The sequence below is a fragment of the Carex rostrata genome, chromosome 9, assembly GCF_964058835.1.
Source record: "Carex rostrata chromosome 9, lpCarRost1.2, whole genome shotgun sequence".
Lineage (NCBI taxonomy): Eukaryota > Viridiplantae > Streptophyta > Magnoliopsida > Poales > Cyperaceae > Carex > Carex rostrata.
This window is the reverse complement of record NC_135926.1, coordinates 12983618-13009440: the sequence shown is the minus strand read 5'-3', so window position 1 is coordinate 13009440 and position 25823 is coordinate 12983618. Positions and strand designations below refer to the sequence as shown.

Sequence of the window (25823 nt, the reverse complement as noted above, 5' to 3'; positions counted from 1 at the left end):
ATCTGAACAAGAGAGAACCATCTCTGAAAGTGGAGCCCATGCAAAGCATGTTTGTGTGTTCCACATAAGAGTTTGCCACAGTCAATATTTATTCTTCTCTTTTACAGATAGTAATATTCTTAGTTTCTTCTTTTACAAAACGTGAAAATCCATGATTTCTGTCTTCATTCCTTTATTTATTTGATACATCGATATATGCTATTCATTTGCACTGTAAGTTTAAACTGTCCATTTCCCATTGTTAATTTGTTACATATATTTATTTCTTTAATTACGACTCCACCTAGCAAATTACGAATTGATATTTTCATAATGATAACAAACAACACAAGAAAGCCAAGGCTCAATAAAGCATAAATTGCTATTTGCTACTGTTTCTCATCTCCAAAAAATTACAAGTTCAAGAACACAAGATTAAATACAACTTCATGCTAAAAGAAAAAGAAAAAGAAAAAGAAAAAGAAAACCCAACAAATTAAACAATGGTACTGTATCAAACTATAACCATGAGGTCATTTAAAGTTTATAGTAGCAATTGTACAATGCACGTATTTTGCATGAATCCAAAAAATCTCAAATAACTGCATAAAACAAGGTGCATAATGCAAAAGCGTGTAGGCCAGTTGGCATTCTCAACTAATTTTTCTCATCATGCAGGAAGAAACATCTGAATATAAATGGAAAATTTGTTTTCAGCATCAACCTATTAGTTTCAGCTACACCCCTCTGAATGATTAGATGAGCAAAATATTAATACCACCCATTTTTACCTTTTTTTTTTTTTGCTGTGAAATATGTAAAAATAAAATATACAACTCTGGCTTCTGCCAAGGGTAGAAGTTGTATCTGGACATACCTTTACATTTATCAGTGTCAACCTTTGAATCATTAAATAAAGAGATTTCCAAGAGACGAGGATTTGTCGCTTCTTGACTGTCCTGCTTGCCTCCTCAAAGGAGGGGCATAAACAGTAATTGGCAGGACCCACTCCCCCTTCTCTCGTGTCTCTACAAGTAGAGGATGCTCATACCTGCCAACTCATAAAAAAAAATCAAAAAGTATTAGTTAACTAATAAATGATAGAACATTTCATGTTATACACCTTGCAGTACAAGAAACAACCCCAATACCACCAACAAAAACAATGTCAACTGCAGTGAAGCCACATGGTGGAGCAGGATCAAATGACCCAACTGGTATTTGCAAAATTACCTTGCAATATATAGAAGCTTAATTAATTTTTCACCAATGTTTTTAAATTTGTTATTATTGACACCACTAAGAGTATTTTCTCCCTCCACTGCTGAAGGTAAACATCACCATTTCCATCATCTCTTTGGTACTTGAAAAAAAAGAAAAAAAAAAGAAAAGATAACCAAACAATCACTGGGTAATCTGTGTTGCATGGATACAGGTACGGGTATTGTATCGGATACGCTATGGGATACGGCGATACAGCAATTTTCAACACGATACGGGTATCGGGCGATACGATACGGGTTGATACGGCAATACGATACATATCGGATATGGTTATGGGACCATATATGAAGTATCGGGGTAACATAGGGCTGGGTTTCTCTTGCATTTATTAAGGTACTTGAGACCTTGGGCATCTATAGATTAGAAAATGAAGGAGGGTGCTTTCCAAAAGTTATATTCCACACTTTCCATTTTTGCATCAATAAATAAAAAAATTAAATCATGTCTAAAATGAAGCAACTTTTTCATATGTGCCCCAACAGAAAATTTTGGAAATGGTTAAGTATCTAAAAGTTTACACCTAGGAAGGAAAGAAAACATGAACCTTCTCCTTCATTTTCAAATTTCTTCGAAGTAGATAAAAATTGAGGTGGAAAAGGTGGTTTGGGCCATTTATATATATAGAAAAAAAAATTGAGGGAGAACTGGGGCATATACAACCTTTCTGTTTCTATGAATTGCTAAGACAAAATGAAAGTTGCGTAGGGCACATATGAAAATGCTCCATCACATAAAGCAAAATGTAAAAAATTATAAAAAGAAATAGAAAACAAAGGTGTTACCTAGAGATATCCAAACCCTCAGGGGTTGTGAAAAACTCGAATTTAAGAGACCATTGTACAGAGACTTTAGGGGTAGCGAAGGTCATGGGCCCATCAATTGGTACTGAAAACAGAAAACTTGTCTGACGGATATCAGCCACCACCATATGATGCTCACTATGTACCTAAACCATATACTACAATATCAGAAAGAGAGAGAGATTGACCATGCCAGAAGTTGGTAACGAACCAGTACATCTTGATTTTGTAGACGCACAGCTCCAATAGTTTGTACTATGCTGGTATATTGCTCTTAAACCATGACAGTCAATGCTAATACTTATTGACCACGATAGTAACAATTATTTTGTATTGTGGCTTTGGCTTGTACTAGGATCAATGCAGTATTGTCACCTGGAACCTGAACAAACCACAAAAATACAGAGTACTACTTAAGCCAAAGTGTACCTTTGTTATTGTAGGAGAACCTCTTCTAGAAGGATGTATGTACTGCTGATTTATTGACTCTGATATCTCCAATGTAACAGAAACCTTCACAAGTTGAAGGCAGGAATTTTTGAAACATAAGTTTGATACGGATGAGAAACTAAACAGAGAGAATAAGATAAACCAAAGATACATGTTTTCTTCATTTACTTTCATTACCTCAAGGCATCTCCGCGTTTGATCTTCATGAAAAAATTTAAGTGTGCCCCCAATCTGCTTGGGAGAAAATTTTCACAATTTAAATAAAGCATATTGTTCATGCAAAACTTTCATTTTTTTCATAAGATTGTACCAGAACTATAATAGCAAAACAATCAATGGTGAGCAATAAAATCTAATCAGCAGAGAAGGAAGATGCAGATATTGGAGTTGGAGAAATTACCATATCACCAAAGTAATAGGTGGAGTCAGAGTTCTTAGGCGAGAAGCGTAGAAGAACATTATCATCAATTTTTATATTGTATGATCTTCCTCTGAACCCTTCTGCTGCACAGTAAAATGTAATATGAATATTTTTCTGGCTGCTAACTTTTTAAATTGCCAGCTGTGCTTAACAAACCCTAACCATTGATCAAGATCTACTTCGACATTGAGGCACATACACCGTAAATTTGCAGGTCTGTTTGCTTGTTTGTACAATATTAAGAGTTCTGACTCTTTGAAAGTTGATGTGCTAAACAAACTTCTAAAGTTTTCATATCTGATTATCTTAAGCATGTATAATATGAACTAAATATTAACAAATTTTGGGGCATACACAGATAGATCTTCAACAATGGTTTTTTGATTAATCGTTTGAAGCCCACTCAAAGACTTGACAATCAACCTCAAGGACCTCCTTAGTGAGCTTCGGAACTCCCCATTACTCTCACAGTTATTGAAGGCTTTTTAACTTTTAATTTCAATATTTTAGAAGCAATAATCCAAAATAGGAACTTTTCATTTATCAGAAAGATTGACTTTCTATAAGACAAAAACAGAAAAATAAGAGTCCATTCAAAAGAATAAATTTCAACATGTAAAGATTCCAAAAAAGGCGAGACATTGTGGAGGTAATCACAAATGCAACAAAATTCAGCGCATTGATGTTAACAAGTAATAACTTAGACACTTTTAAAAATAACAAGCACAAATAAATGGTTATCAACCTTACCTAGTTGTAATGTAGGGTCCACCCAAAATAAAAAACTAAACAAAGAAAAGGTATAACTAAAACATTAGTTAAGGTTTTACATTAGCCCTGCAATTCCACCAAATTCTATACACTATCCATCAGTTCGAAGCTAACCACAAAGCATAACCAAAACTTTATTATTTGAATTTTAGCAAAAAAAATAAGAGAGGAAATAAATTGTTAACAACTCAACTTACATGAAGCTGGATCCAAGTACCTAGGTGTAAAAGGGGGTCCTGGATCTTCTTTCAAGAAATTACTTTGTAAATCCAAAGGGTTCCTTTCTTCATTTGAGGATATGTTAGACAGAGAAATGCTCAGCTTTCTTTGAGGTGAGACTATACCTGTAGGTCATATTAAAATATCTAATATATTAAGATAATTTAATGGTTCTTAGTCACACTGTATAGTACTATACATGAACAGAAACAAAGACAAGGCCTTTCAAGGTATCCCTTTTATAATTCCCTTATGCTAAATCAAAACGATAGCAATGGTTAGAGACTAGTGCTTGAATATACCACAAGGGTAGCGTACTAGAAAAAATCGTTCAATTTTACACAAGTATGATCCGTTAAGTTTTATTATTTAATAAATATTATTTATTTAATCTCCCAGATGTTTCCTTTAAACTAAATATGGTACAAACCATAACAATACTCTACAACTGGTAGGAATAAAACATTACGGTGAAAAAAGATTTGTAGCAAAGCATTTATCAGAAAAATTAAGAAATCATAAAAGGTGATAATCCCTAGTGCTAGATCATGGAATCAATGCCAGTTGTTATTAAGTTCCAACATACTGTAAACAGAGTAAGCGATGACACCTCATTACACACTTAAATTCAAGCTAATAATAATTCTCAATTAGGTGATGGTTCTTTACCTGGACCAGGTTCTTCCAAAATCTCTGAAACAGAGAGTTGAGACAGTTGTTTGTATGGGGGAAAAACAGGGCCTGCAGGAAGCCTTGAACTACTAAATGACTGATTTGAAAGGGAATTTCTGAGGGAAGATACTTCGAGATTATTTGCAGGATTATAAGACGAAATTGATGACACCTCATCCCTCGAGCTATCATATCCTTCCTCCGTTTCCTCTCCATTTTCATTAACCCTTGTCTGAACAAGTCAAAAGATTAAGCAATAGTAAAAGTAATAACAAAGAATTATTGGAGTATACCATTTTGGTATCCTATTAGTCTAGTGACTCTAGTTTGACATTGACAACTTGCCTCTTAATCTGTTACTAGTTCTGTTCTATGGTAAATTTAAATGATTAAATGCAAACAATATAAATAACATAACTAAAAAATACAAAATAAAAAAACAATAATGTAAGTAACGTTAATTTGTCTTTTTTTTATTTTCCTCCAGCTGCTATTTAGACTCAATTTTCTTTTGTTGAACATCAAAAAAAGAAACCACCAAGTGAACCATTACTGGTATAACAAAATTGGTGACACGGAAAAAAAATAACAAAGTTACACAACTAACCCATTCAGAATCTTCGTCTTTCTCTTTCCAGTACATAGACAACTGATCTGTAATCACTGGTAAATCTCCTAAATTAAGAGGAAATGAAGACAAATCATTTACCTCGTGCAGCTATATGTGCTAGAATTATAACAGACAAAATTTTACCTTCTTCACTCAGTAAATTGACGCTTTTTTGAGAAACCCATATCTGTAACGGAGCTCGGGCTTCCTTTAAATTTTCAAGTCCAACATAGAAAACAAGAATGAATTATTAAGCACTAATACAAAAAAAGTAGACTATATTTGCATTTACTGCAACAAAAACTTCTTAGTTACAATAGCACAGTAAATAATTAATAATTTGAATAATAAGGAGTAGAACAAGAACATACCAACTTGAAGAAGTTACCCGTGGGCCCGTTGTTCTGGTGCTCTGCATCTAAATGAAGCCACCTAGCATACAATGTGGCTCTAACATAGTAAACGTATCGAATGCTGGTACCTCTATATGAAGGTGGCAATAACTTCGGCAGGTCCACTCGTAAAATATCTAAAAGGAAATATAATTTAGTTGGTTGCTTATTAGCAATTGCTATGGGTAACCATCTCCTACTAAAGACATTCCAATTTTTTGCTTCATTTGACAGTTTTTTTTTTCTTTTTCTTTTTCTTTTTTTGTAATTCTTTGGTTTTGTTGATTGTACTGAGGCTTTAATTACATACTTCAGCTACAAATAGAATTAAGTGCAAATAAAAACAAAGTAGAATATGGACAATCAGCAATATGGTACATGATGTAACAGTAATAGGAAGCACGGCCTTCAGTAAGTAAAAATGAAAAGAACAATATTCAAATTGACCTGAATGACGGTAGAATAAGCATACTTTTTGTTCTATCTGATGAATAAAGAAATGCAAGAGAGGGTACTTACAAGTTTTTGTACTTCCAGATGAAATAACCACTTTAGAAATTACAGATGGTGCCAATGAATCCAAAAACACATTCTCACCTATGTAAATTAAATTAAATATTGTAATAAGCACCAGATTATAAAAAATTACCAAAGCAACTCAATCATTCAATAATATCGCATCCAGCAATTTATGTTTCTATTTACATCCTATTCCTTGCATTTACAATCACTAAAAGTACACTTTTGACTTTCTGGTCTTAGTTTGAGGTATTTGTTCAGAATTCAGAAAATAATGCCTGCAATATAGAAAGAAGAAGAATTTAAAAATGCAGAATTACCTCTCTTTTCCTTAGAACCGGGCATGGACCTCTGAGTTGCATACCACTGGCTATCAACCTTCTCCAAACCTTTAACCTCAAAAGAAAGCCCCTCAACAAAGAGAGAGAGACTATCTTCCTCCTCCTGCCCGTCTCTCTGCTCTCTAGGGTTAAAGATCTCTATACTGACTGTAACAGCCTCTCCCGGACGATACGCCTCTTTGTCAGTAAAAAGCTTAATAAAGGGAGAAACATCTCTCTTTTTTGATGAATTTGTGTTGGTTTCTTCACCCCATACTACACTTTTGATGAGAGACGAGAGCCTTAGAGAAGACAATGACATCTCTATAGGAAACAAAATATTCCCATTCAAAAGGAGGCCATCTGGAAAGACAAACTACTGTGTTGCTATGCAATCAATAAGGACAGGTGGGGATCAAACATAGAAGTCTCTCTGATAGAAGGGAGAACTTTGGTGGGTTGGGGTTGCTCTGATCAGAATGAGCTTCTACAAAATTTCAATACAATTCAATTAGAGTTGATTTCAATAAAATTCTAAATTTTCATTCAATTTACAGTCTTACCACTGATCTAGGTTTCAGTTTATGCTAAAAAAGCAAAATTAACAAATAATAGAGAGAATAGGAATTTACAGACGAAGAACAACAATACTGTGAATTTGTCGGAGAAGAGATAAAAAAAAATTCTCGCATTACCCCCAAAATCTACTCTCAGCGTAAAAAGGAAGGATCGCCAGTCGGTTCCGTACGATTCTCGTGAAATAGCAACTATATTAGCAGGATTTGGCAGCGCGATTTCCCCCTCTTCAAATCGGAGAAAGGAGAAAGGGTTTTGATGAAGAGGCAACAATGGAGGAAATCTGGATGAAAGCGAACACAGTAGAGAAGAGAGGAGAGCAAATAATGGAATTTATATCGCCATGGTAAATCAAATTTTTTAGTTTAGATCATGACCGTCCGATCTACATTGACACGACTATTAAAGGTTCCGTGCAATCCACTTCAGGCCGGATTGTCTCAGATTCTGATCGGACGGTTCAGATACAAACTCAAATTTTGAGTTATCTCAGATGATGTTGCGGGTCATCCCGATTCATTATATGATATCAGCATAAAAACCAACAACAACAATCAAGCCTTTAGTCTCAAACGAGTTGGGTAGGCTAAAAATGAAACACAATCACAATCAAACAATAAAGATAAGTAATAATAAAGTAGTCATAAAGTAAAAGTAATAAAAATAAAAGTGAAAGTGAAAGTGATAGTAATAATACTAATACAAATATTAACTATATTCTATCTAATTGTAGAGGTCAAAGTCCTAAGCTTACATCCTAGACTCCAACTTCATACTCCTATGATCTAAGACCTATAATAATATCTCTAAATAATCCCTAACCAGCACTAGGTCATGGTTTTGGTACGTGGATCGCTAGCTTTCACGCGCTCCTGTCCGAAGCCGACTCCTTAGCTATATTCAACTCCTTCAAGTCTCTTTTTACTGCTTCGTCCCATGTCAATCGTGGCCGACCTCTGCCTCTCCTTGTGTTTTTGATACGCCTTATGATTCCAGTACACACCGGTGCTTCAGGAGGCCTCCTTTGGAGATGTCCAAACCATCTCAAACGATTTTGGATGATCTTCTCTTCAATCGGTGCTACCCCAAGTCTGTCACGTATTGTTAGTTTGTAATAATCTAGAAGTCAATAATACGATAAATTAATCATAAAGCTTTGTTCATGAATTGAATGTTTATTTATATATCATTTTGTTGCCGTGAGTATTATTGCATTTATGGATCATTTCGAGTTCATGACTGAAATTGTGAAACTCCATAATATAGATGATATATACTCTTAAAAGGTCACTGACCAAGGTAATTAGCAGGAACACTAATTACCGCTATAAGATTAGTATGTGGATTAAAAGATGGTTAAGTTTTACAAACCACTTGACACGAGATGTCATTTTAATCACATAGATGCATGTTCTAGGAACATGGTATTTGACAGACCCCGAATGAAACATTAAATAGAATTGTGTTCGTGTCATTAATGTTTTCATTCAGTGTCAAAGTTCTACAGTATAAGGTATTTATCGTTCTCACTAAGAAATATATATGAGTAAGTGTTATCTAACGCTGTCCGTAAAAAGCAGCCATAACGGTGGCATTTCCATATGTATAACTTAGCTGAGGAAGTGATAGTCTGCCAAGAATACTACTTGTCCCTCGTATCTCTATACGAGCTATAGCATCACTGGGCCCCTTGGTAGAGTTAGATTATCTGCATGCGGTATAATTACAAGAGTAATTATATTTGATAATCTACTCAAGATCAATAAAAGATACAGTTACCAAGGATGACACACATCTACCTTGAAACTGATCTGATAGCTATGAGACAGAAGAACTGACACAAGTAAATTGTTTACTGGATCGTGATATTGTACAGTACAGCATCATCTGTGTAATTGGATGGTCATGATGTGTTGCCAGACGCCACCCATGATTATAGAAGTTAAAACAGTTTTAACTCTGTTTACCAACATAACACAGATCCTATTGGGTCACACCATATAGGAGCTACTCGGAGAATCTTACTGATTAATTATAAATTGATTATAATTAATATTAAGATAGTTATAATTAATTATACATGATATAATTAAATTATAAATGTCATTTAGAATGACAAGCAGAAACAACGGTTAATTTATAAACGTACACGTTACGTTGTATAAAAGTTACCGAACAACAGCCGAAAAGAAATATAATTGTATATGACAATTATATATATTTGATTTGGATTTTAATTTGTTAATTATGGGTTTGAATTATGGATTTAAAAGCCCAAAATAATCAAAGCCTTAATTAAAATTAAAAGCCCAAAAGTCAAAGCCCAAAATCAAAGCCCAACACTATTCATGCCTTAATGGACCAAGGGTAAAATGGTATTTTTACCTTGGTGCCGACTTCCCATGTGTTGACATGTGTCATGTGAGGTGGCAAGGGTATTTTGGTCATTTCACATGATAAAAGGATGAGGTGTCAAGGGCTTTTGGTAAATAGATTTGTTTTGAGGGGTATTTCGGTCTTTTGCGAACCTCCTCAAAACTCTATAAATAGAGGGGTAGGGGTAGAGAGAAAGACTCACTAATTCACGTGTTAATCTGATTACTTCGTTAATCGGTTTTTCTCTCTTCCTTGATTTCGGTTATTTCAAGATTAGGAAATAATATATTTTGTGTAATCCTACGGTTTAGCTTTTAAGCAAAACCGAGTTACTTCGGGACACAAATATATTTATTTCATCATTTTCTCGGTGAATAGTGTTTCTGCAGAATTCCGCGGTTTATGGTATTTCTGGCAGAAGAAATAAATCGCTCTCCGGTTAGTCCTGGTGGATAACCAATAGAGGTATCACACGTGTGATACTGCGAGTCGATTCCATCCCTGGTGAGGCTCTACTCGCTCGGTCTGCATTCCAACTGAGATTTGGAATCAAGGTATAAATTGTTATATTAATCTATTTAATTTGTAAATAGATTTAATGCTTTAGGAAATCAATTATGGAGTAGATCTGTAAATAGGATTAAACGAATCTCCTTGATTCATTTAATCCGTAGCTTAAGTTAGATGTAAAAATTTTTGTTTTACTCTTTCCGCAGCTTAAGCTAATTAAATGGGTTTGAACCGTTCCACAAAACCCAACACGTATATCATCATTTCTGATGCGGTCCCGTCTTGTATGCCCACAACTCCAACGCAACATACGCATCTTTTTTTGATTAAAAAGGCCAAAACCCGTTTCATTGAAACAGAGGTAAATTACACCCAGTTTGAGCGAAAACGTCAACAATCACAGACCACAACCACGTAAAGATAAACCAAATAGAATCCCAACAACAAAAACAAAATCACATAAACAGCCAAGTATTTAAGAAAGAAAAGCACATAAGATAATCTAAGCCACACTCATAGGGGCTGAGTTTAATAAGGTTGTTAGAAAATGCGTCCATCCATTGCTTAGGTCTTTGAATAGCAATCTTCATGGTTCGTGGTGCATTCCCCCTGCATAAGCCTCTATCTCCATATGTGCATCTTCATCATCTGGATGCCAACTAGCCAAAGGTATTTCACCAAGCACTGATGGCAGCCAGAGAGCCGTACAAATCTTCACCTGTTCTGTCACTGTACCTATCCAATATTGAACAAGGGATATTATTAGTAAGATAATTTGCTTAGGATTTTTAGCTTTACCTGTGTTGGAACACAATTCATTTCTATATTTCCATATAGTCCAGCAGAGAGCGCTACACACTAAAAGCATAGAGGTCCTGTGAGAAGAAGGTAGTTGGTTAGCAAAATGAAGAATATAAGAAAAAAAGTTCCAAGTTTGACTAATGTCTTGACAGGAACCCATCCAGAACCATATTACCTTAGTAAAGCGACATTAAACAAACAAATGATTGACTGTTTCAGGTAAATGACAAAACTGACATTTTGAATTACCTTTCCAACCTCTCTTTCTGAGGTTTTTTTTAGTTAAAATTCTGTTCTTGGCCATGAGCCACATGAAGACTCGGATTTTAAGAGGGACAGGGATGGTCCACCACAACATTGCATTTTGTGGTTTGAGCCCTCGAAAGTTTAGTAGTTTATATAGGGACTTGACTGTAAATTTTCCGGAAGCCTCCCATCTCCAACTCAATTTGTCTATGGAATGTGTATAAGAGATATGACTGATAAGATCAAGTAGTTCTATCCATTCAACATATAACACTCTATGAAGTTGTCTCCTAAATTTTAAAGCACTTCCTTGTGAATTAACAACCGACTGAAATAAAATATCTGGATTGCTACAAATATTGTAAAGAGATGAGAATTTAGAGGATAGGGCACACTGCTGAAACCAAATGTCATTCCAAAAGGAAATTTGGGAGTTGATACCTGGTTCATAAGAGCAACATACGCATCTCTGCTACACTTTTTAATAAAGGGACATTTGCTATTTTCTAACCTCTTCTTGTTTTTTGACAACATGGGCTGTGCATATATTAACACATAATAAGAATCATTATTAAAATAAAATCTAATTGATATTGCTTCTGGATCCTATACTGGTAAAATATATCTGTACATTTTGCATGAGAACAAGGGAGGTGTTGCATAAACCACATGAATTGGCCAATCATGCGCGGAGGTCAAAGCAAGAATTGAAGGTAAGAGATTACACTTACATATATACACATCCACCAGAATAAGATTATTAGATAAATATTACATAAATAGGTTGCTGTACAAGCTATACTTTATACAACCATAGTGATCTATTTTCTTGGATTGCTGCTTCCACCTTTAGAAAAAGAATCACGAAGCGTTACAGTTCGGTTGAATACGAGTTTTTTGTTAGTTGAGTCCAGGTCAACAGAAAAGTACCCTGAAATCATATCAGGAGAGAAGTTAGATCAACGAAACTAGTCTTGGTACTTCTTCAGTATGAAATTAGTTCTGTGACATTCCGCATGCCAATACTTACAACAAGCAAAACAAGAGCACAAATGTCAAAAGAAAAAATAGAAGGAAACTTACCAAGTCTCTCAAACTGAAACTTATCCCCTAAAGTTGAACTGGCAAGCGATGGCACTGCATAGGCATTAGGTATTACCACCTTCGAGTTTGGATTCAAGTCTCCAAGCCAATCCTCCAGCTCAGATGGATTCTGATTCATGCAATAATGCGATTAATATATGCATAGAATGACCAATTTCTGAGTATAACATATAAAGGTTACAAGAAAGTCCTCCAATTTCAAAAATGTATCACTTTTTACTCAACCATCAGCTCATTTTATCATGCCCACTGAAATTGCTAACCTTAGAAATAAGAAGCCCAACTAAGTTTTTCAGTGCAGTTAATTTTCTTAATTTTTTTTTTTTGAAGCTCTTAGTAGTGGCTGCCAAGTATAAAGTTAATTTTCTTAATAACTAGTTATATTGACATGACTGCTATAGTGCTAGTTAAAATTCAAATAATTGATTTAAAAATCACCTGTGGAGTCAATTTTTTTTAATTAGCCACTATTTTTGAGTAAGCGATTCAATCAAAGCTTAAGGGAGACGGTGCGACAATTCATATTCCAAAAATGAAAATAAAACTTGTGCAGAAATCCAGTACCGACAAATTTACAATTTTCTTCTAGTAAAAATGTAGCATAAAATAAAACAAACAAAAACATACCTCAGAAAGGAATAGATTCTCAAATAGTCTAACCTCCACCTTGAGAGGCTCAACTCCAGGTGAGGGCTCAGCAACCCAATGAAGAACCCCCTACATTAAAATTATTAGGTGTTAATTATAAAAATTGGTCATGTTTGTTGCTTCATTTTCATGGAAAATATTGGAGTAATAATGAATTATATTAATACCTTGGGTTTTGTTTCCTTTAAAGGATCATACTCTGCATGTAATTCAACAATGGTGTCTGAATTTTCACCATGTATTACTTCTGTGCACCTTATTGGAAAGGCATACCTGAATTTCCATAATTAAGAGAAGAAATAATAAAAGTTTAAAGGTGTAAACATTATGAGATTGATATGCTGAACATGGGTTTTAGTGTGAATATACCTTAGCATAATGGATTTGCCGGGTGCTAGGCCGTAGTAATCTTTTGAGTCTTTTAGGCGAAAATCGGAACTTTCAATATAGACTACTCTTGTAAAAGGTACCTACAAAGAAAATGTTTTATCTACAGTAAAACTTAGCTCCAAAGAAAATTAAATACAAAATTAATGTCAGAACGGGTACCTTATAGTATGAGGAAGCATCATCAGGAGAAGCATGTGGCCACATCCTTGCATCAAGGTCTGTTATTGACTCTTTGTCCAAATTAGTTATGACAACCTGAATTATATAGTGATAGGTAAATTGTTTGGAAGTACATTCAACAAGTTCATAATAGATAGTTTTAATAAGACTTGACAGACCTTTAAAGGATGCAATACAACCATTGTACGAGGTGCAGTTATGTTTAGCTCTTCTCTAATATGATACGCAAGTCGGTCTGTGTGTATCATACTATTGTCACTGTAATTGAGTTTTACATGCTCTATGAGTAACCAACTAATAAAAACTATAATAAATTTTACATGCCTAGTTTAGTTAACTTCTAAACCAAATTTAAAAACTTTATTACAACTATAATACAAGTTGAGAAATCATAAAATTGGTTCTCTTCCATTTTAGTTTTGCCACTTTATTAATTAATCTAACTAGCTCCTGAGTAAAGAAACAGTTCAAACAACATCTGGTAGCATAGATGAAGTAAAAGTGTAAAACCCATGGAAAAAAGGAGAAAAAACAAACTTCAACTACTAAGTATCAATTTATACAAACTAAACCAGACAAAAGGAAATAAAATATTAAATTATAACCAAAAGAAACTTTATAATATACAGTGCTATTCAATATATACGAGCACAAAAGTAATATTTAAAGGTGTTCGTAAGGATAGATATCTAAAGATATGATATGGTCCCATGGATAGATTTTGGTAAATTCTAGTATTTTCTAGAACCCATAAATGGCATGAAAAAACTCTTGAACCATAAAGGTAAGAAATATATAACCTTCTAGTAATTCCAACTCCTCGAATGAAAGCATTGATTGAAGTTGAAGAAACACCTTTTCGGCGCAATCCAGCCAGTGTCATTAGATGAGGGTCATCCCAGCCGTCGACCCAGTTCTCTGTTACTAAACGGTTCAACTAAAAAAATAAAAGAAAATAAAAAAGCAAAAGGGAACAAGGTCAGGAAGAAAGATAAACATCTATACATACCATATCTAAGAGCATGGTACATACCATATCTAAGAGCATGGCACCATATCTAATTATCATTTTGTCTGTACTGGAAAAACAGGGACAGGATAAAACAACTTTGCAACGACCATTCAAGCATATTTTTGTTGGGTACAAGTTTCAGATTTGGCCTTAAAAGCGTTAAAATACCAATGAAAACTGCGAAAAAGGAGTATATTATGTATATCCTTTCTAAGAGATAACAAATAACAACTGTACCTTTGTCTCTGGTTCCTCAAGAAAGTGCTCCCACACTACCCTTCCATTATCCCAACCAGATAAAAGACCAAGAAAAGGCTGATTTTTTTTTTAATTTGGAAGATATACACGAAATTTGACTTCTTGAATAGTTACATAAACCCTTTTTGATATTTTCCAGAGGCACACAATATTTTTTTCACAAAACATATTTTGGTATTTCTACAAGATACATAGTTTGATTTTTTTTTTTTTTTTTGGTTCTCAAGTAAAGCTGTACAACTACCTTGCGCTTGGACATAACAGTATTAGATACATTCAGGCGTGAATACTCCCAAACATGGGGCTGGTATAGCCCCAATGCAAGAAGCAACCAGTAGTAGGAAGGGCGTCTTATCTCAAATTCAAGGGAGCAAAGCTGCAATTTACAAAAAAAATGGACAACACAATTTAAAATAAAAATATATATTATAATTACAAAAGTATATACCAAGGATGTATTTATAATAAATGCAGAAAGTAGCTAGTGTTGTAATGATGGTACCGGTCAAATTTTACTTGATTTTTGCCTCTCCCATTACTATCTTTACTTTCCATCTCAACCTTTTTATACCACTGGGCATATGAATGGTTTTTTTTTTTTTCTGTAATAGTCTTGGTATCCTTCATCATTTTTATGTTTTTATCTTTGCTACAAACATTTATTAAAAAATAAGAAGAAGAAAAGTACCAACCGAATGTGTAATATTCTCAAGAGAATCCACAATGCAGTGTGAATAGTCATAGCTTGGGTATATGCACCACTTGTCACCAGCTTTTGGGTGGGTACTGAACTGAAAAATAAGAAGTATAATAAATTGAAGAGGAATGTTAAAATTTCTCTGTACAGCTGATAAAATTGTACAAGAAGAAAGCAACTCATTATATATATTTACTTACTTTTATACGATATGCTATCAAGTCACACATGTTTTTATTATTGCTCTGCATGTCCTGTTTCAGCCTGAGAGTGGCTTTCCCTTCTTCAATCATGCCCCTCTTCATTTCATCAAATATTTTTAGTGACTCTTCTATGGGCCTGTCTCTCCACGGGCTATTCATCAATTTTTCTCTGTACTCCTTTATCTCGTCTGGAGTCTGATTAAAAAAATTCAAGAGAAGGGTTTATTGAATCCCATTCCAACAAAGTTTAACCATAGTAGCTTTCAAGGTGCTCATTCAGTTCTGTTTCCTACAACTGTATGTTCCTAATTCCTAGTCATTTGGTAATTTGATTTTATTTAAGCCTTTTTTTTTGTTTTTTTTGTTTGTTTCATATCTACAAGTGCAATTTCAAGAGGTGCCCATTTACATAGCTGCTGGCTGGAAAGCAACAGTATTGTAGGTATATTTATATTGAACAAGCACATTTTGAGCTAAAGTACTAAGTCGGGAATCTTACAATATAGTGTGCTGCTATTAGCTAATAATTATTTGTAGCAATAATATACTAAATCAAAACTTTCAAAATTACAAACCTGGTGGTCAACATAAGCTAGACCCTTTTTTATCAGCTCAATTGCTAGCTCATGCAGAATGTCAAAGTAGTCGCTAGTATATGTAACCTATGAAAGAAAGGATAATTAGACAATATAATGTACTTGATCCAACAGGGATGAACCCTAATTTGAGAGTTATGTGGACATGTAGTGCTTGATTTGAACCTTGAAAGGTTTCCAACCGATCCACTCTATAACTTCCTTGATGTGCTCTATGTATTCTCTCTTCTCGGCTGCAGGATTGGTATCATCAAACCTAAAAGAAAGTTTGTTAATATTGGTAGATCACTGTAGTCAGCTAAGGCTTTTATTGGACTAAGGTTTAAATTGATGGTTTTGTGAAAGAAGTACAGGCATCACTTTCTTATCCTTACAAGACGTCCAAACAAGAATAAAATCATTAACACACTAACTCCAAAGCCTAGAAATATTAATAACTTTTTTTGTAGAGAATACCTTAGATAACAGTAGCCATCTCTCTCCTTGGCTAGACCAAAATCTATAAACATGGCCTGCCATTATAATGACAAAGAATAACTAAATGTGATTATAAGAACACTGTACAAATGAAAACCTTACTATTATAAATCAGATAATGACCTTAGCATGACCAATATGAAGATAACCATTAGGCTCAGGAGGAAACCTAGTGAAAACCTTTCCTCCAGTCGCTTTGAGATGCTTGTCTAGCATCTCCTTGGTGTTGTAAGCTCTCCATATGTTTCCATCACTGAAAAATATTTCCGTGTGAACCTGATGGAAACAAAGAGAAGCATAGGAATAGAGACATCAGAATCTGATGTGTCAGAACAATGCTACAGATAAGTTCATTCTTTTTTCTATCGCATAACAAAGTCTTGAAACTGAAATACAACATTAACTTATATTCATATGAGAATTTAAGAAGCATAATATAGTTTCTTTTGTGAAATATCAGTACCACACAGGTCACAATCAGTACTTTTATTACACCTGATAGTACTTGGTACCATTTGAAACAGATAGGTTATTTTTATCCAGGAGCATTTATTTCAATAATTTTAATATCGTTACTTGATTTATTTCTGTTGTTTCTCTTGCACTTTTCCCAACCAAGATAGTGAAATGATTGAACAAAAATTACCTTAACTGTTGTAAGTTGCTTAAATATATATTTTTTTAAGTTACCTTAATGTTTTCACTGGGATCAGGGAATATGGAAAATGGATTTGCTTCTTCCTCATACAGCACAGAAGAGGCAACAATGACTTCAGATTTATCCTAAATTAATGCAGAAAATACGATTTATCTTGCTTTCAAATTTTCTTTATTGAATAAACATGCTAGTCCTGCCAGCATACAAATTACCTCAACTCTCACAGGCTTTCCTTTCATCTTTTTCACAGGTTCTTTGTCTGCTTCAGTCTTTTCACCTAGGATCTCGGACAACTTATTTTCAATGAGTTCCTAAAAAGAGAACAAAGATTTATTAGGAATATTTGACTCAGTGTTTGGTGTTCTAGTATATTGTGACACGAAAAGCTCCAAACCTTTATGATTTTTGCATCAGCCCAAAGGTGACGCTTTCTGACCTGTCCACATAATTTACCAACTGAAAGAGGAAGAGAATATTATTATTTCTATTTGCATGCATTTTCAAGAATATTATGAGAATTTATTATGAAAACAATATATAACGTTCTTAGAAAAGGACCATTTATGTGATAACGAAGCTCCAATATGAATTTTGTATTCTCTTCAAGCACAGCATCAACTGTTGATTCTATTTCTTCAGTTGAAACTTCCACTCCTTTATAAAGAAAAGATCAGATAATAACTAATAATATCTACTGTCTCTTACTGTACTTGTTTATTAGCTCTAGTAAAACTTTGATACAAGATAAGATTGTTTCTCCTACATACCTACTCCACAGGCCTCTTCAAATTTTTTGAAGTCAAAAGATTCAGGACCAACTGAGGAAAGGAAAGACAGGGCAGCATCTAACTGAGCAGAATTCTTAATCTGAATAATCAAGGAAATAATAACAAACTACAGAATTAGATGAAAGCTCCACTTACCAAATATGAAACAAATTCTTTGCTTCCAATAGAAAGTTGTACCTTTGATGAGATAATATATTTGATTAGAACAGGTCGGTGCGAGAGGGCATTTGCTGGGTACTTGGTAGCAACCTGGCTCGTACATGATGGAGAATTGAAGAACAAATTTAAATCATCAATAACTAAATGTAAGATTAACAACAGCTTTACCCGAAGAGTGACGCTATGGTACTATGCATAGCGCGGATTGGTCCGTACTATGGATTAATATCTTCATTTTCAAAATTCAAAAGTTGATTTGAACCGTTCAACATGATCTCCATATGAACATGTATTTGCAGACTAATTTTTTTTCTATTTTTTTAGATAGGTAGAAAATCACTACTTTTGAATGATCTTGAATTTTTGGATCAAGTGATTTTCTACCTATCTAAAAAATTAGCAAAAAAATTGTACAAGTTGACCCATGAGTATATTTTCATCTGGAGATCATGTTGAATGGTTCAGACGACTGTTTGGTCTATGCGTAGTACAACAGCCTCGGTCTTACCCTAATTTACGTATTGAAGCACCAAACCAATTAGTCAAACCAGTATGGGAGGCATACCAGTGAATACATATGCAGTATATCATAATCCTTATTCTAGGAAGAATTTAGTAGCAGGGAAGCAAAGCTTACCATATAAAGAAGGTTACCAATTGCTCTGTTGGCTCTATTTACACCAGCCTGATAAAAAACTAGAATTGTAAGTTGCAATGGTTCAATAGAGACATACAAAAAGACAATTAAAAATGACTATGAAAGATTTATCATTCTTGTCTTCCAATTCCTTTAGAGTGAGGAAAAAAGGAGCAATTAGAGAGATGTATTCCTAGTTTCAAATATTTAGAGAGAAAAGTGTGTAAAGCTTAGAAACACAAATCAATTTCATTGTAATTGCATGCTTAGCTGGAACAAAACTGACTTCTACCCATACTAAAACTGTGTTCCTAATTGCCAAATTCAGCAACATCCAATCAGAACATATTTGGAGCACTGAAAGGAAGCACAATGGTATTGAAATTGCTGATGCATAAATACAATTGAAATGCAATTGAACTGAAATTGATAAGAGGCACTAAATATACCTCTTTGATAACAGCGACGAGGTTAGAAGTAACTTTGTGGTTTACCAGTGCGTTCTCCGCTGTTCTTTTATCAAGTCCGATTGATAGGAACAGCTCCAGCTTCGCAGCAGCCGGAGAATGTCCGTCTTCCACCACCATCATTTCAGACATCTCAGTCGATCGCTTTAGGAAGAGAGTTGTAAATGTGCTTGGGATTTGGGAGGGGTTTTAGAATTGGTTTTGGTAAAAGACTAAAGAGAGTATTTCCTTCCTTTTTGGTAAAAGTTTTGATCCAACGGGATTTATTTATATTAAATTGAAACTTGGAGGGAGGGACGACCGGACGAACGTCATGTGGACCCCATGAATTCGACTATGAGTGGGGCTCAAGTTTTTTACTCCAATAAAAAGCTGATTGAACCTGGTCCTTTTAGTTTGTACTCGAATAAAGGGAAGGGACGACCGAGTGCGTTTCCTCTGAGATATCTCAACTTTTGCGTGACCGACGTGTCCGGTGCCTATTCGGTGAAAGCGCAGGAGCCTGTATTATTTGTGCTTCGAGATTTGTGCAGAACTTATTTAAACGGTTAAAATATTCCGTAAAGTCAAGCAAAGTTTGAGATATCTCAGAGGATACGAATTCGGGACGACCAGACCAGAGGCGTAGAAATGAATTATTAAAAACTAGTTATTATTTTTAATTTTAAATAAAAAATTAAAATGGTCAATGTACTCTTTTCTAAACAGTTTGATAAAAAAAAATCAGGTTAATTTTGTTTTTCACTAAAGTTTGTGATTAATATAATTTTTGTAATAGTTTAAAAATAAATAGAAAGACACAATAGTCTGAAACTTTGAAATTGAATGTCAAGGCTCAAATAATTTCAAGATGCTCTTGATTCTCTGTGAACTAATAATTTTTTCTATTTTTATACGTAACGAATCAATACACTAAGTCTATTTAGAAATAAGTATATAATTATCTTTTATCTCCAAAGAGTCTCGGTTCACTTTCTATTCAAATCAACAAAACTTAGTTTTGTTAAATTCAAAATTGACACAAAAAAGATCGAATCAAGCCACAACTAAAAGAGAATCGCAGTAGGGTTAGATAATGATCTAATTTTATATGAATGTATAAGTAATTTTCAAAATTCAGAGGTAGGCAGTTGCCTATTTCTGATCCATATTAGCTCCGCCTTTGGATCAGACATACATCATTTAAATAACATTTTCTGTGTGGAATAGTTGTGGATTCAAAATCAAAATGAATGATTCTTTAAAAATATTAAATAAAAATTGGTAGGTTAAACTTTCAAGTTTCTCATAAAACAAAACAAAAATTCAGAACTTTTCACTGTGATAATCCATTCATTAAATGTAAGCCACGTCCAACCAATTGAGTACGTGCTCAAAGTCCAACGGATGTTGACGCCATATTTTTTTTCCTTTTAATTTGATCACACTTCTCAGTCTGATAGTATAATTAATCACCTTTTAATATATCTTGATCGGAATAAATCATCCCTGACTTGAAAAGTTTGATGATGATGAGCGGACTGGACCGAATATGACCGAGTCAGGAACTTGAGCGCCAAGCAGCCAAGGCACGACCGCACTCCGCACGACCTGGAGACTGGAGTAAAGAAGTAGATTCTCTTTTATTCGAGAATCTTTGTCATGACGTCAGCTTGAGAGTTGAGACTTGAGAATAGCGCACGAGATTTGACGGTCTTGCTAGCTCCGATTTTTTTATTAATAGAAAATAAATAAATAAAATATTGAAATACAACATAACTTTTGAATTTTGTCGAAAACTGAGTAGAACGGGTTGTGTAAACCCGTCTCACCGGACGGGTCTAATTATCCCGTCCGGTTAATTAATAGTTAGCGTTAAACTCAGCGGAGAAAAAAAAAAAAAAAAAAAAATCCGGATGGTATGCTTCAACCCGTCCCAGATCAAAGAAAAAAAGAAAAGAAAAGAAATCCGGACGGGTTATTGAACCCCGTCCAGGATTTGAAATTTTAAATATTATATTATTATATTATATTATATTATATTATTATATTATATTATTATATTATTTTTTTGTTTTTTATATTATATTATATTATATTTTTTGTTTTTTATATTATATTATTATTAATATACTTATATATATATATTATGTTATGAATAGAACTAGTTTAGTTGTGCTTAAGTTCACCAGAGTGTTTGGTGAGCTTAACTCCAAAACTTATTAAATCGGTTTCAAATGACGAATTCAAACCATTAGAACCTGCCTATCTTACGAGTGATGCGTCTACATGTGAAAATTTTAAACAGTTGAATTAATTTAGTATAAAGTCAATCGGTCAAAATTACAAGGTTAATAAATTAATTTTAGTGCATTTATTTTTTGAACGCTTTTTTACCGCTTGACTTTATACTAAATTAATTCGAACGTTTAAAATTTTCACATGTAGATGCATCACTCGTAAGATAGGCGGATTTCAACGGTTCGAATTCATCATTTGAAACCGATTTGATCGATTTTGAAGTTAAGCTCACCAAACACTTCGGTGAGCTTAAGAACACCCTAGTTTTAAACGTTCGAATTAATTTAGTATAAAGTCAAGCGGTAAAAAAGCGTTCAAAAAATAAATGCACTAAAATTAATTTATTAACCTTGTAATTTTGACCGATTGACTTTATACTAAATTAATTCAACTGTTTAAAATTTTCACATGTAGACGCATCACTCGCAAGATAGGCAGGTTCTAATGGTTTGAATTCGTCATTTGAAACCGATTTAATAAGTTTTGGAGTTAAGCTCACCAAACACTCTGGTGAGCTTTGTTACACTAAGGGGCACCTCTAATTGCTCAAAAACTGAAATTAAATTGCAATTGAAAGTAAAGAGATGAGTTTAGAGAAATTTGACACGCGGGGTGATAACGGAGTTCGGCAAAACAAAGGCCTACGTCTCCGGGGCTTCGCAACCTTGTGAGGTGCGCCTTCCTATTACCCAATACGAAAGGATTACAACTTGTGAACCGTTGAGCCCTTACACACCAAGCGGGAAGTCAAACGGCCAACTCAAAGAGGTGAGAACAAGGTCTCGATTATCTAGGAACACAAGAGAAACACTCAATAGCTTACTCTAACCTAATCTATAGCTAGATTGGTGAAGTAGGTTGAGGTTGCTTGAGGGATTTTGAAGTTATAGGCTCTCACAACAATGGTGGATTCTAAGCTCTCAGAAAATCACTTTTGAAATAATTAGGGTCGGCTAAGGTGCTTTTGAAAGTGATCCCCTCAATCTATTTATAGTGGCAGCTCAAAAATGAGCTGTTTGATATAAAACGTTACCAACGTTTTATTCAAATGCGATTTAGGGTTTTAATTCTCTGACAGCTTAGTAAAACGTTGCTCAACGTTTTATAAAACGTTACAACGTTTTATAAACGTTATAACGTTTTCTAAACGTTCCAACGTTTCTAGTTTATACTGAACACCTGTTCTTCAGTTGTTCTGAGCCTGTTAAACGTTACAACGTTTCATAACCGTTATAACGTTTGTAAAACGTTACAACGTTTTATAAAACGTTCTAACGTTATAACTTGGTTTTCTTTTGATATTTTTGAAGCTTCTGATCATTATAAAACGTTACCAACGTTTTGTAAACGTTCATAACGTTTTATCCCACTTTGATCAACCTCACACATACTTTATCAATCTTTTGAATTTACATTTTATATTCTTGATAAAAGTCTTCGTGATTTCTTCAGTCCAAGCATATTTCATCGCAGTTCTTTCTCTTCTTGGACCTATATGTTCTTAAAATAGAAGAAATCGTAAAATTCAATAATTGTATGTTTTTGCAAATTAGTCAAATAGACGTAAAAGATTATTGTACGAACAACAATCTCCCCCTTTTGGCGATTTGCAAAAACATACAATGTGAGTAAGTGCATAAATCGAAAATTTTCAGAAATTAGTTAATCCAGTTTTGATTTTGCATTTCAATCCATTTGTACCAATTTCTCCCCCTTTTGGAAATCGACGAAAGGGTGGAAAATTAGCACTAATTTAAAGTGCTCCCCCTCAAATTATGCACTCCCCCTCAATTTAGTAATATAGCAACAATAATTTACAAACAAAAATAAAGTTGAGGGCATAACTTTTACATGCAAAACAATTCAATTTCAATTCACCATATCAAGTTGTATATATCCATGTGCATAGCTCATGCATATACAACATTTCAACTCATGCAATCCAAGTAATTCAATCAAACTTGTCAAGGCGCCAAGATATCCAATTTTTGCAATTTTGCAAAGTAGCCCCTTACAAGTTAGCAATTCATACACCATTTTTAAGATATCAATATCTCATACATATCTACACCAAATTTCAAATACCACAATTCAATCAAATCATGCAATTCAATCAATTTAAACTAGTTGAAATTCACCAATTTAACAATTCAAAACATTTCAAAACAACAATTGAACTAACATAACAAAACAACAATTCAACTAACATAACCTAAATCAAAGCAATTCAAACAATTCAAATTAAACATGCAATCAACAAACAATTCATGCAAATAACACACAATTTAAGTTATCAAGTTTTTAGTTTTTTTTTTTTTTTTTTTTAAAAAAATACGATATATTCGTCATTCATGGGGTCGTTTGGTTCTTCGGCCATTTCTTCTTGACTTTCAACTGGGATGTCTTCTTCTTCATCATCCAGGTCTTATTCCTCAACCAGACGCTCACGTGCTCGTGCCGGGCTTCCAGAGGGACCATATTGCTTGATAAAGCGATTGGAGAGGCTTGATTGTGCTTCATCAAGCGTATTGAGAGCTCGAGCATGTGCTCGCAGTTGTTGCCTTATCTTCATTTGCCCCTTTTCAAGCTTGTCGAACCTCCTATTCATGGCTTGATGATTCTGTTGAATCTCAAGACGTTGGTTGTGCATTTGTTGACAAAGCCACATCATTTGTGCTTCTTGACCTTCTGGAGGGACAAACGCACCAGCTTGTGGCACAAATTGTGGTTGAGGTGGAGGTTGAGCCGGTGCAACTTGTTCTTCCGGATCCCAGTATTGATTGGGTAGTGTCTCTTGATGGTTTATCCATTGGTTGATGGCTCTTGCATCGGGTTCATAGCGCCTCAGACCCGATTCTGAATGACCATAGACCCACCCGATTCTTGTCAGGTGGTCAACCAAATTTGTCGGGAAGGATACTTCTGCATCTTCAGGTAGTTGGATACCGTTGAGACGGATGATTTTGTGAATGAGGTGGGCATAAGGCAGAGAGTGGACCGAGGTTGTAAATGCACCATTAATGTGACGAAGAAAGAAGTAGGGTATATTAATCCTCTTTTCATCCATTTGAATGAGATGACGAAGAAAGTACATGGGTCCCCACTCAAGATTGGTTTTGATTGTGGCTTTGGGCATAAGGATGTTGTTGATGAAGAGAAAGAGCAATCGATGTAGAGATGGAAGGTGAGAAGCATAGATTTTAGCCCCAGATATGTAGTTGCGGTCAAACCATTTCTTATAGTCAAGTGAAGTTCCATCGGCATAAAGAGGCCAACTTCTCAAGGGGTAGGTTTCCTCCCCGTCATTCTCAACCCCAAGTCATTGTGCCACAGTATCCAGAGATAGGACAATTTCTTTCCCGCCTACCCAAGAGATGATCCTGAAGGGTTCATCACTAGTTTGGATGTTTGCATAGAACGTGCGGGTAAGAAGGTCATTGTAGGGTTCATAACAAGTGACAATAGGTTCCCATCCCCAATGATTCACATAAGCAATTATCTTGTCATCCTCGGGTTGGGAGAAGGTAACCGCGGCTTTGTTAAACCAGTAGCAATCGGTTATTTTCCTATTCATAAAAGAACCCACATAATTCTCATAGGCCACAATATCCCGGAATAGGTATCTATTTGACCGGTGAATGTTCCAATTTGGTTCCAAATTCCTCCCACTTCCTTGACCAACCTCCGAGTCCACACGTCTTTTCTTACTACCCTTAGGCACTGCATCTTTCTTTGGAGCCATTAGATTAGGGTTAAAGAGAAAGTTTACCGATTGAGAGGTGAAGTGCTAAACCGAGAAGAGGAGAGCCCTAGAAGTGCAGTGGTGAAGCCGGATCGTCAATCCAACGGTCGGATTGCCGGATTTGCTCCTAGGGTTTTGGCTAGGGTTTTGGAGAGAGAAAGATTGAGAGAGGGAAAGGAGATTTGGAGAAGAGAATTGAGTAGTGAGAAGAGAGGAGAAGAGAAATCAAGAAGAATTTCTTGATTTGGTGAAGTAGATGGCTAGAATGGGTAGAGAGAGAGAGAGAGAGTCGGAGTAGAGGAAGAAGGAGAGGTTTGAAGGAAGAAAGAAAGAATAGAGAGGAAGGGACGGGTTTGGAGGCTTTAAAACCATTTTTCGCTATAAAACGTTACCAACGTTTATAAAACGTTACCAACGTTTGTTTAAAATACATTGTTTTTACCTAAAACGTTATAACGTTTGTGTAACGTTTGTCCAACGTTTTTGTGAAGCTTTCGGACTTTTTGAAGTCTCATAAAACGTTACCAACGTTTGGAAAACGTTACAACGTTTTCACTTGTAATTTTTGCACTTTTGGTCCC

At 34.7% G+C, this 25823-nt stretch overlaps 2 protein-coding genes across 4 annotated transcripts; both read right to left on the bottom strand.

Moving 5' to 3' along the window:
• Positions 1-347: 347 nt before the first annotated feature.
• LOC144559087 (uncharacterized) lies at positions 348-7337 on the bottom strand. Of its 2 annotated transcripts, none has more exons than XM_078308023.1 (14): positions 7133-7337; positions 6438-6924; positions 6118-6195; positions 5578-5735; positions 5351-5414; positions 5204-5271; positions 4594-4828; positions 3903-4049; positions 2914-3017; positions 2691-2744; positions 2493-2576; positions 2046-2209; positions 857-1030; positions 348-667 (listed from the first exon to the last, which is right to left on the bottom strand). In XM_078308023.1, exons 2-13 carry the CDS (start codon positions 6757-6759, stop codon positions 889-891), a joined length of 1620 nt encoding a protein of 539 aa, XP_078164149.1. In that variant the 5' UTR covers positions 6760-6924; positions 7133-7337; the 3' UTR covers positions 348-667; positions 857-888. The 2 variants fall into 2 exon arrangements, with proteins under 2 accessions (XP_078164149.1, XP_078164150.1); XM_078308024.1 differs by having other exon boundaries at positions 7070-7326.
• Positions 7338-11673: 4336 nt separating this feature from the next.
• LOC144559567 (glutamine--tRNA ligase-like) lies at positions 11674-19457 on the bottom strand. 2 transcript variants are annotated; one of them, XM_078308628.1, is made up of 23 exons: positions 19203-19457; positions 18754-18801; positions 18135-18206; positions 17937-18036; positions 17728-17823; positions 17564-17625; positions 17382-17480; positions 17202-17294; positions 16635-16787; positions 16491-16546; positions 16200-16290; positions 16014-16100; positions 15436-15633; positions 15231-15329; positions 14783-14914; positions 14069-14205; positions 13427-13526; positions 13248-13343; positions 13068-13168; positions 12866-12971; positions 12678-12767; positions 12030-12159; positions 11674-11877 (listed from the first exon to the last, which is right to left on the bottom strand). In XM_078308628.1, exons 1-23 carry the CDS (start codon positions 19350-19352, stop codon positions 11768-11770), a joined length of 2406 nt encoding a protein of 801 aa, XP_078164754.1. In that variant the 5' UTR covers positions 19353-19457; the 3' UTR covers positions 11674-11767. The 2 variants fall into 2 exon arrangements, with proteins under 2 accessions (XP_078164754.1, XP_078164755.1); XM_078308629.1 differs by having other exon boundaries at positions 18754-18812; positions 19203-19320.
• Positions 19458-25823: the final 6366 nt, after the last annotated feature.